This window comes from Vitis vinifera, chromosome 18 (assembly GCF_030704535.1).
Source record: "Vitis vinifera cultivar Pinot Noir 40024 chromosome 18, ASM3070453v1".
Lineage (NCBI taxonomy): Eukaryota > Viridiplantae > Streptophyta > Magnoliopsida > Vitales > Vitaceae > Vitis > Vitis vinifera.
In genome coordinates, this window is record NC_081822.1 from 4,358,986 (window position 1) to 4,376,785 (window position 17,800).

Below are 17,800 nucleotides of genomic sequence, written 5' to 3' on the forward strand. Positions count from 1 at the left end.
TTTCCAGTGGTCTAAACCTGGGTTACTCTGATATCGTCCTAACATTCCAACAACAAATGTAATGTCAGGCCTTGTGTAGACCTGAGCATACATCAAACTTCCGACTTTAGAAGCATATGGAATGTTCTTCATTTGTTCCATTTCAAGATCATTTTTCGAGCATTGGTTTAAATTGAACCTATCACCATTCACTATAGGGGAAACACTAGGTGAACAATCCTTCATCTGAAATCTCTCTAAAACTTTATTGATATAGGTTTCCTGAGACAGACCTAAGATACCTTGAAATCTGTCTCTATGGATCTTAATGCCAATGACATTAGATGTTCCACCCATATCCTTCACGTCAAAATTTTTAGAGAGGAATTGTTTCACCTCTTGAAAAGTAAGCCTTTATCATTGGTTGCAAGTAAGATGTCATCTATATATAAAACAAGAAAACAAACTTTACTCTCACTGACCTTAAAGTATATGCATTGATCCATAACATTTTCTACAAAACCAAATGAAAAAACTATGTTATGGAATTTTAAATACCATTGGCGGGATGCTTGTTTTAAACCGTATATGGATTTCTTAAGCTTACAAACCAATTGCTCACCATCACTAGAGGGGAATCCTTCAGGTTGTTTCATGTAAACCTCCTCCTCTAGTTTTCCATTAAGAAATGCAGTTTTCACATCCATTTGTTACAATTCTAAATCAAAGTGGGCTACTAATGCCAATATAATGCATAAGGAATCTTTCTTAGATACAGGAGAAAAGGTTTCCATGTAATCGATTCCTTTTTTTTTTAGTGAACTCCTTTGCAACAAGTCTGGCCTTGTATCTCTCAATGTTGCCTAATGAGTCTTTCTTTGTCTTAAAAACCCATTTACAACCAATGGCTTTTGCTCCATTAGGCAACTCAACAAGGTCCTAAACATCGTTGCACCTCATGGATCTCATCTCATCCTTCATGGAATTGTACCATAATTCTGATTTTTTGCAACTCATGGCTTGTGAAAAAAATTCGGGATCATTTCTAGTTCATATATTGTAGTCAGATTCTTGTAGATACACTACATAATTACTAGGAATTGTTAACCTTTTAGTTCGAGTAGACCTTCTTAAGGTTGCACCAATATCTTCTAAGGAAGTATGAGATTCAACTTGTTGTTCAAAAGTATCAGACAACTCCTGATCAACTTGATCTACTGGAATGTTGTCAACAACTTGTGAAACTTTAATGACTAGTTGAACTTCAACGATTGTTCGTTTTACACCCATTTGAACTTGAAGGGTGTTATGAACAACAAATAATCTATCACTTGAAGTGGAAAGTGGAGACTCTGTATGATCGATATCAAAAACTGTGTTTTTGAACTGATCGCTCCCATTGACCAAGTCATATTCAAGAAATTTAGCATTTCTTGATTCCACAATCCTAATGTTGTGAGATGGACAGTAAAATTTGTACCCCTTAGACTTTTCAACATATCCAATGAAATACCCACTAATAGTCATTGGGTCCAGTTTCTTCTCTTGTGGATTATAAATTATCACTTCAGACGAGCATCCCCAAACGCGCATATGTCGCAAACTCGATTTCCAACTTTTCCATAACTCAAATGGCGTCTTTGGGACAACCTTGGTTGGAACTTGGTTTAATACATACACTGCTGTCTTAAGTACTTCAGTCCACAAGAATTTAGGAAGTTTTAAGCTACTAAGCATACTCCTCACCATGTCCAATAAAGTTCAATTTCTTCTTTCTGCTACACCGTTTTGGTTTGGAGAACCAGACATGGTGTATTGGGTAACAATCCCATGCTCTTGAAGAAACTTCACAAATGACCCAAGTACTTGTCCATCTTTCAAGTATCTACCATAATATTTTTCACATTTATCTGATCTCGCGATCTTAATTTGTTTACCACATTGTTTCTCTACCTTTGCCTTGAAAACCTTAAAGGCATCGAATGCTTCATTTTTGTTATGAAGTATGTAGAGATACATGTATCGTGAGAAATTATTTATGAAAGAGATGAAATATTTCTGACCATGAGAGTCCATGTCTAAACTACATATATCAGTATGTATGATCTCTAGTATGACAGAACTCCTAGTAGCACATCTCTTTGACTTATTTGTTTGCTTTCCCTTAATACAGTCTACACCAGTTTCAAAGTCGGTAAAATTTAAAGTACAAAGTACCCCATCATTTACCAATCTTTTAATTCTATCTATGGAAATATAATATAATCTCCGATACCACAATGTAGAGGAATCCTCATTTACAACACATTTTTTAATGTCAATTTGGACATATAATGAATTATAAGTGGTATCATTTTGTAAGAATATGTGAATGTGTAGCAGATAACAATTTATTCTCTTATCTTGTTTTATATTATATCTGATCACTTAATCAAGATCAAACGGTGAATATTATGAACGTTATATGTACTTCAATTATATTTTCTTTTTATTCAATTTCCAACTTTACATTATGTGACAACCATTAAGGGTTACATTAGGTGACAACCACTAAAGGTTGCTTGAGCATTATAGTTGTTGTACATCCTTCACCCCAATCGTATAACCATTGTCAGTTTATGGGCTTAATTTTTCTACATTTATATCCTTTTGACCCATTTTTAGGATTTGCTATCATTAAAAGTACAATTCTCCAACCTTTTTACATGTCTTCACCCACCTTTATTTGACTAGTTTAGTAAGTTTAATTAGACTAGCCGTTCAACCACCTATGTTATCTAATACCATATTAATGCATCATCAAACAATGATTATGAGATTCAGGATTTGGTATAATACTTCGTGCACTTTATAATTATGAAGGTGAAACCAATCATATTTAAAGCATATCTTATTATATTAAGCATTACAATCATCATTTTGGATGTCACTTTAGAAAAAGACAATAATCCCATAAGCATACGCTTCATTCTCTTCAATCTCTCATAGGATGATATTGTATCACTTGATTAAAACAATCCTATACCAATAAACTTAAAATTTAATAAATATTTATAATTTTTATTATATAAAAAATAATTATATGGTAAATATAAAACACATAGATATTTGTTACTATTTTCTCTTTTTTTGTAATTTAAAAAAAAATGGTTGAAACATTTTGAAATATAAGAATTATAAGAAAACACTTCTTATTCGGTTTCCAGTTGAAAAAAGTGTCTTAATTTTTTATTACATCTCTTAGCAAATCTTGGACGGGACAACTCCAGCACGTGTACAACACGAGGAATTAATCATTCTTCATTTACATATGATGAATATCAATAGATACAAAACCATCTTCATTTTCGAAGTACTTTCGTGACTGATGGGTCAGGTTGGTTGGAATATTATGGGTCACTTTATCATCTCAAACTCAACATTTCTGAAACTGGCTAATGCCTTGAAGCTGAGGGTGCAAAAGTCGAAGCAAATAATAGCAAATCTTCCCTCTTATGAGTCATAAATTCCCGTAGGGACTCAATTTTACCTCTTAATGCATCATACATAGGGTTACAGCCCCACCTCACAATCATTGTTAAGAGTCAAGTGACACTATAGAGCACATGGCATGGGTTTAGAGATTCCAATTTCATATTCCACAAATGTAAAAGACAAAAGTTCATATGGTATAAACAAATTTTAAACTCAAGGGTCAAAGTCATTTTTTATAACGTCACACATTTAAAATTAGAGCCCGAATAATTTTCTAATGATGAACCCCACTTGTTTAGAATTTATGAAATATTAAACTCGTTGGCGTTCTGAACCTTGAGAGACTGGCCGTTGAAGCACAGTAAAAAAAATCAAAAAATCAAAAAATCAGGGAGAATGGAAGGTGACACTGCCACGTGCCCAGCCGCCCAGCTACCAAGCTTTTATCCTGCTTTGCTGGCTTGGTAATGGATGTTTCTTTACTTTGATTGCCAGCTAATGACAGTCACGTAACAACTCACCATCGTTAAAGTCTCCTCTTTCCCCTAATCATTTTCTTTAATAGTGACAAGGCTAATAAGTATATGATGGTTTGGAATTCTCATTTTACCATTTTAAAATACCGATTATGAAGATATTAATGTTTTAAGCTATTACTATATTTATTTATTTTTTTCTTTAATATCCAAAGATAAGTAAATTTTTTAGAAATATATATATTTTATGGTAAAAAATTTTATTTATTACCTTTAAATTATGTTTGACTAGAAAATAAGATAGGATGTATATATTTATTATCTATGAAATATGTATGTCAAATATCTTAATTTAGAATTAACATATTTCATATACAGAAAAAACATAAAAGAAAAATGAGATAATATATTTTACTATTTATCTTATTTAATATTTACTTAAATATAAAATATAATAAATAAAATAAGTTATTTTATTTCATCAAAAAATATATATATATGAGGTCAACACAGCGTAGCAATTGGTTTGGTTTGGTCAGACGAGGTGCAACCTACAATTCAACAGTTTTTTTGAGTCATATAAAATTGGAAAGAGCCGGATGATTTGTGATCAGATAGATTTTAGTCATCCGTTCATGCTTTGTATGGCATACAAAACAAAACTAGGGTCATGACGCCCTTGCTACTCGGAAGACAGTAGTAAGTCCCGTTTGGACTGCGAGAGAGTGAAAGAAGGGAGAAGAGGAGACAAGATGGCAGTGGGGGGTTTCGCCGTTGACGACAATTCCAGGGCCTTCAGTGGCAAGGTAACAGCGTCGGTGGTGATCACCTGCATCGTTGCCGCATCTGGTGGCCTTATTTTTGGGTATGACATCGGAATTTCAGGTGAATACCGTTTCTTCTCCTTTCTTTCAATTTTTGGTAAATGCTTCGTCTCGAGTTTTTGTGTCCATCGGAAGCCTCCATCTTTAGTTTGGACAAGATCCACGCTCTGCATTTATTTTCTGTTGCAGTTACTGAAATAAACGTTTTCGAAGTCTTACTGTGATCAAATTTTCGTTTCCGGTTCAACTTGAATTCTGCTTACTTAAATATTCCCAGGTCTTTATCTGGACCAGCATATGGTCACTGCTTCACTAATTCCGAGAGTTTTGATTAATTAGCTCATCGATGAATTTGAATTATTAATTTCAATCCTAAATTTTGATCAAACATAATTTGTTGACAACCTTTTAAAACGTTTTCCGAACTTATATTTTCTTAGAATTTTGACCTTAAACAGGCCCAGGGGGTTTCCAAAATTTCAAGCTATAATGGCCATAGACAGAATGATTGAGATTTCTGGGGAAAAAGATCCAAATTTTAGGTGGGGGTGGGATCTATTGAGTGTTGACCAGTAGAGAAGATAATGCCCTTCATCATACCCGTGCCATCAATGAAAGGGATTGTGCGCCACTTGCTTTTGTCACTTTTTAGCTATCTATACCAACTTCCAAATTTCATCGCCATTTTTCAAACAATTAACGTGGAAATATGGCAATACTTTCATTTCATACGCTCTCTTTGACGAGAGATTGACCCCATAACCAGACAGCATGTGGAAGTAACGCCAATATTTTCCATTTCTTTCTCATACTAGCTCTAGATGCGCAATTCCGTCTTTGTGGTTGTTGCCTGGGTAGTTGTGGCCTGTGTGTGCAGATCCGGTGAACAGCTACCAGCTGCATAAAAATGACCTTTCGGGATGTGAATAGTTTAACTTTTGATAGGAAGAACTTTCCTATAGATATGATCTTGAATTTTTACTCTTTCCCTGTTAAGTAAGCTAAAAAGGACAAAAAGGAGGCTTGAACGACTTTTGAAAACTATTTTATTGATATTTTTTAGAACGAAAGCCTACCTTCAAATATTCTTAATTTATTTCCTATAATTTTAGATATATTTTAAAAAATAGCATCAATATCAAGTTTCCTATTTTTAATCATTTTTTATATTTGTGTGATTATTTTTTGAAAAAGGCTTAAAAAACAAATAAAAATAGTAAAAAATTTAAAAAAATTAAATAGAAAACTATTTTTTAATCAAAATTGGTGTTTTCTTTTTCTTTTTCTTAAAATCCAAAAAAAACTTTTATGAAAAAAACAAGTAGTAAGGAGAAATTTCTCATGATGACCTAGTCTTTGTTCGTATCACTTTCATAGCTGAAACTTATTTATCTAAACTGTATTCATGATAGCAATATTGTGGGTCACAAATTTTTTAATTTAAGCGGTAATTTTTACTATTTTTTCCAAGTTGCTCCATTGTTTATTTTATATTTTAATTGCAAATTAATTGTCTATTTGCTGTATGCCATGCATGATGGGGAATCATCCATTAGAATATTTATTTTTCATAACCTCCTTGCTAACTAAACTATCATGCACAATTGTCACCCACATGCCAAGTGATGTTAAGACTTTACCTAACACCCAAACAAGCCATTCAACTCCAATTGCTGATGCCATCCTCTACCCTTTATTTTTAAATAACGCACACAAGATTTCTGACTTTCGAAATTATTTTATATTTTGGTTTTCTTTATTTGTGGTCTATTCCATTTACGTCAGACAAAGTTCAATTCGTTTGTGCTTTCAGTGAGAAATATATGATTTGAATTAATAGAGAAAAAGTGAATAAATTTGTCACCGGTATTAAATTGTAAGGAAATTTTTTTAATAAATTGCAGGAGGTGTAACAACGATGCAACCCTTTCTTAAGAAATTCTTCCCGGTGGTACTGAGGAAAGCGGCGGACGCCAAGACCAACATATACTGTGTGTATGACAGCCACGTCTTAACAGCATTCACATCCTCACTGTACATAGCGGGGTTAGCAGCGTCCCTGGTGGCTAGTCGCCTCACCAGAGCAGTGGGACGTAGAAACACAATGATAATTGGTGGTTTGACTTTCCTGATTGGCGCTGCTCTCAATGGTGGGGCCGAAAATGTTGCCATGCTCATCTTGGGCCGTATATTGCTGGGATTTGGTGTTGGTTTCACTAACCAGGTATTTGGATGCTCTTCACTGCCGTTCATTCCTGTTTTCTTTACAACAATCGCCACCATTTATAGAGTTGCCCAACTTCTCTGCCTAATTATATACACGTATACTCTAATAGTAACTTACGAAAATTTCAACATTACCCTTCAACTTTTCCCTCTTTTTCATAACTTCTTGTAACATCTCAAAAATTAAGAAAAAAAATATATATGTATAATAAAAAAATTGACATGTGACACTCATCCATGCCACATGATTTTTTTTTTAATAAAAAATTTATATAAAAATAAATGCATATTAAATAAATTTAATTTTTACTTATGGATTTCACCGTGATTTTTAATTAAAGAAGATAAAATTTTGGAAAAGAGAATACTATTCTTTCATAAAAGACTTCTAATAAGTTAGAAGGATGTATCACTCTTTTTTTATGGTACTTCTAATCACTATAGTGTTATTTTTTTCATTTTCAATGTTGTGTCGTTCTGTACATAATTTCAGCATGTAAATATTTTATTTTTTATTTAAAAATTAATATAAATGATTAAATATTTTTTTAATAAAAATTATATTATATTTTTTATTTAATATAAATAAATTTTAAAAATTTTGATAAAGAAAAATGTTAAAATCATAACCAAGTGTTTATTTTCTTTAATTAAAAATATTAAGCATTTTAACAAAGAAAAATGTCAAAGTTAAAATCATATTTATCGACTCTAATTTTTCACATGAAAAATTAATTTTTTTTTAAAATATGAGTAATAAAATAATAGACAATATAATAAGATTTATAAAATATATAAATATTTTTTTAGTAGAAATATAGAAAATCTTATATCCTAAATCTCTAAATTTGTTTATTAAGTATTTATTTTTATATTAAATTTTTTATCATTAATTATTTTATATTTAGAATGTTCATAAATAATTAAAATCAATAAATATGAAAAGATGAAATTAAAAAAAAATGAAATAAAAAAGATTTTATAAAAGCAACACATTAAAAAAAAGAAAAAAAGGTGAAGACATCCTAGAGGAGAAAAAAGGAAAAAAGAAAAATGATGTGGAACGGTTGATTGTATTATGTTAATTTTTTCTTTTTTAAATAACCATGATGAGTTTTGACTTGTCATGCCAAAAAAAAAAAAAAAAAGGTGGTGGTTGGAGGGTTAGAGGGTAATGTCCGTGTGTTGATAATTTTCATTATTAGAATGCATATTTTGAAAATTATTTTCTTTTGAAGGTGAAATTGTAAAAACTTTGAACATCTCGACAGAATTCTCCCTATATTTTCAGAGAAAAGTAATACTTAGAAGAAGAGTATATGAAACATCTTCTTAATTTTAATTTATTCTTCTAAGCAATATATCTTACCCTTGAGTCTTGATTCGTTAGGTTGTAATTATTGGTCTATAATGGCAGCATACGTTCCACTGATTTGTGTTTTGAAGGGCTTAAGAAGTTGAAAACCAAATTTATTTCTTTTGTTTTTGGCCTTTTCGGCCTTGTTACCTGATAAAATGTGGTACCGTGAAGGCAACCCCTATCTACCTCTCGGAGATGGCGCCACCGAAATGGCGCGGTGCTTTCGGCACAAGTTTTCAATTCTTCATAGGCATAGGGGTGGTGGTAGCCAATTGCCTAAATTATGGCACCGCTAAGATCAGCTGGGGGTGGCGCCTCTCCCTCGGCCTTGCGATTGTGCCCTCGGTAATCATGACTGTGGGTGCACTACTTATCTCAGACACCCCAAGTAGCCTTGTGGAACGTGGGAAGGTGGCCCAAGCTCGCGACTCTCTCCGTAAAGCCCGAGGAAAAGACATCGACATCGAACCTGAGCTGGCTGAGCTAGTGAAGACGAGCGAAGCAGTCAAAGCTGCAAATGAAGAGCCGTTCGTTACTATATTCGAAAGGCAGTATCGGCCGCACCTAGTGATGGCCTTTGCCATTCCTTTCTTTCAGCAGCTCACTGGGATTAACATCATCGCCTTCTACGCGCCGGTCCTCTTTCAATCTGTGGGATTTGGAAGCGACTCGGCTCTGATAGCCTCCATAATACTGGGATGTGTGAACCTTTTGTCCATCATTGTGTCTACATTTATAGTTGATCGATATGGCAGAAGAATTCTGTTCCTGGAGGGTGGAACTCAGATGATCATCGGTCAGGTATGCTGTAACCTCTCTGCACTGCATCCCATTCCATTATTTTCTTGGAATATACACATCACATGCACTACGTTCTCAAGCTCCGACTTGAAATTCCGAGGAATTCTGATCTGAACTTGAAACTGAATTTTGTTTTTTGTCATGGCATTTGAGTGAAGGTGGCGGTGGCGTGTGTGCTAGCAGTAACTACGGGCGTTTCGGGAACAAAGGACATACCCAGGGGGTACGCGGTGTTGGTACTGGTACTTATGTGCATCTATGCAGCTGGTTTTGGTTGGTCATGGGGTCCTCTGAGCTGGCTCATTCCCAGTGAGATTTTTCCTATGAAAATCCGCACAACCGGCCAAGCTATAAGCGTTGCCGTCAACTTCGCAACAACCTTCGTGCTAGCCCAGACATTCTTGACCATGCTGTGCCACTTTAAATACGGCACTTTCCTCTTCTATGCCGGTTGGCTCATTGCAATGACCCTTTTCGTAATACTTTTCGTGCCGGAGACCAAAGGTATTCCTCTAGAATCCATGTATCAAGTTTGGGAGAGGCATTGGTTCTGGCGGAGGTTTGTTTCTCTGCCATAGGTAAATGCCTTCTCAAGTCCCAGTAATTTCATTGAAACATTCTGGCCAGTTTCTACTTATGCTCACATATCCTCGCACTTTTCTTGTAATTCCAGTATTAATATGTAATGATTTATCTAATAATCATCCTCTAAAATTGCATATTTTATTCTATGTTCATTATTACCCTGAGCACATGTAGTTAACTATCCATTGTGGAATGAACTCATTTCAAATTTGTAAAACTAACGTTCGGTGTTTTTCATACTTAAAAAATGACCAATTTTAGATGTATAGGGTGAAATCAAATATAAGAAAATCATTTTTTTTTTCTACCAATTTTTTGTCTTTCCTACAACCAAACATGACATCACATGCCACAATGATTAATTTGGGGATTATGATCAATAATTTTAAGACACTTCCACTGCAAATGCAGCCCACAAGCAAAGGATGAACTTTGCTACAAACTTGGGAAACCACTTTTCTACTATCTCAGACACGCGCGGCGGCAAAAAAAAATTTACCCACTTATTAACCACCACGTGTAATCAAATAACAAGTTACAAGAATGACGTGTTTCCGTTAATGGCAAAATAAAAAAATCAAATTGTGACAAATGTCCCATGATCTTATACAATTGGTAATTAAAATATAATTAACAAAATAAATAATAATAATAATGGATTTAAAAATTATTAAGGCAACTATCAATTCTTAAAAATAAATTAAAAAGTATCCAAATATATTTTGCAAATTTATTAAACATTAATTTTAATTAAAGAATAATATTTAAAGGATAACACTATCTAAATATATTTTCAAAATCTCCTTAAATATTAATTTTAATTAAAGAATAATATTTATAAGGGATGAAAACCATAGGTGATACAAGTTCGAGCCCAGGTCAAGGCCAAGCCCAACCCAAGACACGTAAGGTCCAAACTCATACCTCATACATGTCAAGGTCAGAACCAAGTTAAGGCCCAAGTCAAATATCCACTTAAAAAACAGTTAGAAGATATAGAGATTGTATTACATTTCTACTATTATTCAAAATTTCAATTTCAAAAACATTTGTGTAAATCTTGAACATGCTCTGTCATCCTAAATATGATACTATCCAGTCCAACCCGAGTTGAGTGGCTGTGAATGACAAATTCTATACCATTCTTTGTGTGCGAGACGAAAGGTTTTCCTCGAAGAGGGCGTGCACGGAGTTCCAAAGCCGGCGCAGGTTTGTCCCTCTAGGCTCCAGAGTTCATGTACGCCGTGTGTGGCCTCAGAGAACTCTGCGGAGTTAATGCATGCCTGTTGAGTCCCAACAATTTGGCTGCCTTTGGCATCTCTAAGCCATGGCTGGACCCAAATGTCATGCCACATTCCCACTCACTCAAATATATACCAACTAATTCAACTGTATTGCGGGACCCCTCCATTCTTGAACTAAAGCAGAATATAAGATTTAAATAACATGGGTCTGGGTACTTTGGACAATCATAAATATGGGCACTTTCTCTTGTGTTGTGTCTTTTCAAGGAATGGAAAGCCTAAAACGATGGTTATCCAAACTAATACTACGAGGGATGTTTGGGTTGCAACCAAATGTAGGCCCACCCTACCATACCCAACTTTGCCCTTCATCATTCTATCATCTTTATCCCTAACGGTTGAGAAAACAAAATTATAGATCACATCTCTCTCACACACAAAACTAATTATAAAAATAAATAAATAAATAAAATCCTTTGCCAAAGCAAACTTGGGTGTAGGTGAGAAAATGTGGGAGGGAATTAAATTCACTCGGGTGAAGAGAAAATTGTGGGTCTAGAATGAAAGCAAAGGCCCACCCAAGTTCCAAAGCCCATTGCAGTAGAGTGGGGCCCAGCCCTCTAAAATAGTTAAAAGTGGAGTGTTGCGCCCCAGTGGATAGACACTAATGGATGGACAAAATTTGCACTCAAAAGCTTGAGGTGTAAGCTTATCCAATCAATTCAGCGATTTATTAAGGGCTATTGAATGCCACGCCATTTATGAAAATGAAAAAGGCTCCTCAAATGCATCTAATGGCCTTTCTTCAATTCATACATTTGTGGGTGAATCGTCTCATATTTCCCGAATTAGATGATATTAATTTTGATTCATATTTTGAAGTCCAACTCTCATCAGTTGAGGTGCAAAGCAAAGGAGAGAATTGAAGACTGAGGCTCCATGTTATGAGTTCATGGGGGTAGCCTCACTCTATAATTGCCCTACAAAATTACACCCACCAACCAACCGCGACTGTCAGCTGCTACGAAATGGAAGTTCAGAAGGGTGGGTGGGTCCCATTAAATGGATCTTACTCTGGAAAAAGTGGACCCCATCCATATGGATCCACCTGATTAACTATTGATGAACGATCAAATACTGTTGACCGTCAGATCTTTTTGAAAGAGGTCCCACCAAATAAGAAGCTCGCATTCTCTTGAGCATGACATTTATTTATTTTTTAGATTTGGGTTCTGTGGTGGGCCATGCCTTTTGAATGTATATGGCACTGCACTTACTAAATGTTTGGGAGCAAGTATCAATTCTACCTCAATTTTGTGGAGCAACACATGCATTAAAAGAAGTGTGCATTCAAATTCTCCCGAAGGGTCTTTTCTTTTTCCTTTAAATTTTTTTATTTTTTATATTTTTTATTTTTTATTTTACCATTTTTGCATTGGCATCATATTTTGAACGCTTTGTTTTGAGACTATGAGCATTTTCGACCGTTGTATTATATAGAAATATTTAAAAGCTTAATCCTATGTTCCAATGAAACGATTACCCATCAAACTAAGTTTTGATATTATATTAAATAATTAGTTTTTTTTAAAATTTTAATATATATATATATATATATATAAGAAAAAAAAAAAAATTTTACGACACCAAGGCTAAAATCGTCTAACACTTAGGAATAAAAAAAAACCTCATAATCCTAAAACTAAGGCATAGCACATTAAATGCAACTTCGTATTGTAGGCAACAGGAGGCTAATGTTGTTAAAGGAAAAATGATTAGAAAAAAAGGTAATTAAGGCATTTACGAATAATGAAAAAGCAGTAGCCCTTTACAAGATTTGGGATATAGGGAGGCAAGTTTCTAGGTTTACCTATCACGTACCTCATTCATCTCATTCACAGGTATACTTCTATAAACCACCCCACTGACATCACCAATCATAATGACACAAGTCTCTTCCGATACTGTCATTTTTTGAAAATCCAAGACTACAAGTTTTCCCAGTTCCCTTTCACGAGGAAAGGTCTTCTCAACTCAACCCTTCATAGACGTTAGAGACTTGAAAAAGGGAAAAATTGAGCATGGTATAAAGCAAATCCAATTATGGGTCCCCATGGATATACGATTTTCTCATATGAATTTGGTTTTGAGAGGACACTTTTGTAGTGAATTAAAAAGTTCTTTTAAAGAGCAATGCTGCGAGTTAGCAGTTAGCAGTAATAAGAGTAGGTTCTGACAGTTATACCCATACGTAGAAGTGATGGAAATGGAGGGAGAGGGAGAGAGAGGGGGGCTTAGAATAAATGAAGGGAAGAGGAGGTGGGTTGAGAGCATTAAACAGAAACCGGTGGTGAGATTGATGAAGAAAGGGGTTGAAGAAAGCGAGGTGATTCAAATGTCATTCTTGAATTCTGCATTTAAGTGAATTCAAGATGAGTTAATGAAGGCAGGTAGAGTTACTCTCTCTCTCCCTCTCTCACACGCTCACTCTCAGAGTTTAATGATTTCGGTCCCTTTTCCTGGATATCTATACATTTTTTCCATATATTCCATTTCAATTTTAGTGGCTACCTTACAAAAATACCCTTAGTTTGGGAAAAACACTTCAAGAGTCCTAATCTTTTGACTACTAGCAATGAAATGGAGTTGGCAGTTATGTCATACAGCAGCTGTCTAGTCTATTGAGGGTCCCTCCCCAATTTATAATTTGGTTGGTGAAAAACCCTTAAAGGCCTAACCTTCCAGCTCTTTGCTTTTGTTGGATATTTTATCAACCGAAGAAACTTACCCTAATAATATAGTATCACGGGCAATCCAACTCGAAGAAACAAAAGAATGATGTGTTAATTACATGAGACGAACAGATATGAATACACATAGTAAGGGGAGGAGGTTGTTGGGTGGTCCAACAACACAATTAAATAACTAAATTTATCTTGGGAGAAGGTATTTTAGGACATAAAAGTGAGAGAGAGAAATTCAATTTCACATTCATAGCTCATAGGACGTGGTTGTTTTTAATGGCTGAGGAGGAGGGGGTGTTGAGAGCTTTTAAAGTGGAGTTCTTGGAGTGATTAAATTCAAAGGGTCATGGGATGGGAGTTGTTTTGCTAGCTGAGGGTGTTGAGAGCCTTTAAAGTTTAGTTCTTTGAGTGACCCATTTGTGGAAGTTGAGAGTTATTATTTAATAAAGGATCGATGGGCATTCAAGACCTTCTTCAACTGTATACAGGGTGCCCCATTTAATGACATCCCCCGATTTGATCCACCCCCCCTCTCTCTCTCTCCCTTTCCCACATGTCACCGCCTCTAATAACTCTATCAAGGATTGCTTTCGTTTGTAGAAGAGAGTCATGGTGCCAAGCGCCAACCAGTTAGTAATGACCATCAGGCATCGGGCAAGCAAGCAGTCAGTCAGGTTGAGCGTGTTGGGCGATTGGATGCCATCAAATATCAGGTGTGCTAGTCATGGAAAATTGCAATGACCAAATGGTGTGTGTTTGACCCAATATTGGTTGGTTACAACTTCCCATCCTGCCTTTATGACCCTGCTTTGCATTTGTACACTTCTTCTAATTAATTCATCAACCCAACTTGATCACCACGTCATAGAGACGTGGGCCATCTTAATTCTTCCTTTATTAATGCCCTATTAGATTTTTGCCTGCCCCTCATAATATTGCTCTCTCTGTCTGCCTCTCTCTCAGCCTATATAATCACCGAAACATTTTCACCATTTCATCTTACACTCACAGGGTGTCCGAGTGTGTGCGGGAGTCAATTGATTGAAGCCATGGTTTCCTTCCAAACGCCCCTATCTCCTGATCCAACCAGGCCTATTGTCTCCGAGTTTGAGAATTTATCCAAGAAGAGGAAGTGGGAAAAGACTGGGACTGAAGAGGTTTTCAAGTTGCAGTCCAAGGCGAAAAGCACAAAATCCATCTTCGATATTGAGCTACAACTTGAGACTCCATTACCTTTGGAGTGGCAAAGATGCCTTGATATTCAGGTACACCTCAGATATATTGTATTCATGTAAGCCCAATTATAATTGTTAACTAACTAGACTAATATATATATATATATATAGTATATAGCAACCGGGGCCTTACTGTTTTATCGTCTTGATCATGCAGTCAGGGCAGATACACTTCTACAACACGAGAACCCATAAGAGAACATCCAGGGATCCAAGGGCAAGTCCAGAGCCGCCGAGTCCTGGCCCCATGAGCTTGGAACTGGAGCTCAACTTACCTTGCGACTCACTAAGGAGGAACCGCCCTGATGACAATATGGGAAAGTGGAATTCAGGCAGTCCCTCCCACAATTCAAAGGAATCCTTACAGAAGAAGAATCCAGGGGGGGTAGCATGCTCTCCATCGTGGTTGGCATTCGAAGGGGATAACCAAGAGATGGTTGCAGCTGTGTGCAAGCGGTGTCACATGCTGGTAATGCTGTGCAAGTCCTCACCGACATGTCCAAACTGCAAATTCATGCACCCACCAGACCAAACCCCTCCCAACCTTTTCAAGCGAAGGTTTAGCCTCTTGTGTTAGTTTTTTTACGTAGGACGAGATCCACTGTCGAACCCTTGAAGCGACACAAGCCAAATATCTTAGACTAGAATCCTAATTTGGTTCATCTTTAATCAATTGCTACCTTCACTTGAGATAGAGAAACCAAAATTATGTTATAATATTGTAAATATACAAGTAAGTTTTCTTTCTTTGAACTTAATTTTGGTTGTGTAAGGAGGTCATTGTGGGTGCAGGAGAGGGGAGATGGGAGATGGGATATCAATTCCACCTTTATTTGTATGTGTTTCATACTCTATTGACGCAATCTCAGTTGGGTTTCTCCATGTCATATTTAATGTCTGTTAAGAACTAGACCAGACCCCAACAACTCTGCAGTCACTCTCTTTATCCCTGCGTGTCATGGGGTGCATGCAAGAGGCTGCAGATTAATTTATCAGTGTTAGAGCCCGTTTGAAGTGCTTCTAGTTCTATCGGGGTCAACTTAGGTATTCTTCATAGATGGAGAATACCTTCTTCTCTCTAAAACTTTTGCTTTCTCTTGATTATTAACTTACTTGTGAATGTTCCTCTTCCTCCATCAATAATACCCTTCGCCCGCTAAAAATTTTTACTTTCTGAATTCACTTTTCCATCTTGGATTCATATGAAAAATGAGAGATGAGCAAAAACGTACTAATGAATTTCAAATCTTCTTTATACCTCGTCTAGTTTTATTTATAATTAAAATAACATATGTGAGAATATTTGTTTCTTTTTTCTTTTTATTTTTTTCTTTTTATTTGTTCTTAATTATTATAAACTTCTAATAAATTAAGCTAATATATAAAAATTATTTAGTTTTATTTTGTAATAATAAATTATCATCCTTTTATATTTAGATTTTGATTTTGAGAGGATTAAAAGCATTTTTTCAAAAAATAAGTCATCTCTCACAAACTTTTAAAAATCTAGATAATCATTTCAAGTAACTCATTAATAATCACTTTTTAAATGGTTTTTCAAAAAAATTATTTTTACTAATATAACACATTAAAGAAAAATATTGTTATTATTATTTTTATATTCAACCAAGAAGTGATTTTTCTTACAAATGTTTTTATGAAAGTGGGATTAAGAGCCTCTAGGAGTGATATTGAAAATTTTCGAATTGTTCCTTACATAAATTAGATATTTAATAGGCTTTTGAAAATCATTTCTAAAATTCTCATTTAAAGTGATTCCTAAATACTCATGTGGAAGGTGTTTCATTCAAAAGTTAATTTTTTTTAGATGACATATTACCATAAATAACGTCAAAGTTGTTTTTTTTTTTTTTTCCTGGTATTTATTGCCAAACATCAAATGATCGTTTCTAAAAAGGTTTCTAATAAAAGCATTTATAATAGAAACGTTATGGATAAAAGAGCTTTAGTTAGAATCATTCCTAAATGGATTCTAATAGAAATGTTATGGAGAAAAGTTTTGATATAAAAACCCACTTTGTTAGATATTTATGGTCATATAGCTATATTCTTTTTATATTTATAATTTTTTATTTTTTTAATGAAAAAAACTATAAAATAAAATATTTACATATTCTGAAAGAAGAACCACAGTAACCTTCAAAGCCAAACTTTATAATATTTTTAGGAATATTTGATCTATAAGTAAAAGTTGATGGATATTTTGTTTGATTACTTCCTCTCAATTAAGAATATACTAACAATTTTTTTTTTGCCACAATAAAATTTATAGGAGTTTTAAATTAAATTATTTTGAAATAGTTGGTTTGAAACTTATTATTTAATTTTTATTTAAAGTATTAAGGTTATTTAATAAAACTAACTAAAAATCTATCTTAAATTATTATCAAATTAACTTATTTACCTTCATTAATTATAATTAGTATTTATTATTTTAAATACTCATATTTAAAGTATTATAAATATATAAAATAACCACAAAATATTTACTATAAAAAATGATTCATAGATGTAGAGTAATGACTCTCAAATATACTCTTATTATACATGAACAAATAAAAAAATTAAGATTAAAAATAAATAAATAAATTATTTTAATTTAATACTTAATATCATTTTTAAGTTTAAATTATGACTCTAAATTATTTTATGAATAATTTGTGAAATATGTTTAATATGTTTAATATTTTTTAGTGAATTAATTTAAGTTATTAAATCATATTAAATTGTTAAATATATTTACTAAACCCTCCAAGTATCTTTTATCATTTTAAGTAGAAATATTTAATTAAAAGGGATGCGTAATCCTTAAAATATGAATCTAACAATTC

The 17,800-nt window shown here is 34.1% G+C and overlaps 2 protein-coding genes across 2 annotated transcripts; both read left to right on the forward strand.

The window, feature by feature from the left end:
* Positions 1-4,575: 4,575 nt before the first annotated feature.
* Positions 4,576-9,790, forward strand: LOC100232961 (hexose transporter HT2; the record flags this gene model as incomplete). Its single annotated transcript, NM_001280888.1, is given in 4 exon segments — positions 4,576-4,814; positions 6,658-6,977; positions 8,511-9,140; positions 9,299-9,790. Coding segments are annotated over 4 exon segments (1,503 nt in total). The 3' UTR covers positions 9,719-9,790.
* A 4,853-nt stretch (positions 9,791-14,643) lies between these two features.
* Positions 14,644-15,835, forward strand: LOC100262645 (protein CURLY FLAG LEAF 1). The gene is made up of 2 exons (XM_002284130.4): positions 14,644-14,978; positions 15,106-15,835. The coding sequence occupies exons 1-2, from the start codon at positions 14,763-14,765 to the stop codon at positions 15,523-15,525; spliced, it is 636 nt and encodes a 211-aa protein (XP_002284166.1). The 5' UTR covers positions 14,644-14,762; the 3' UTR covers positions 15,526-15,835.
* The last annotated feature ends 1,965 nt before the right edge of the window (positions 15,836-17,800 follow it).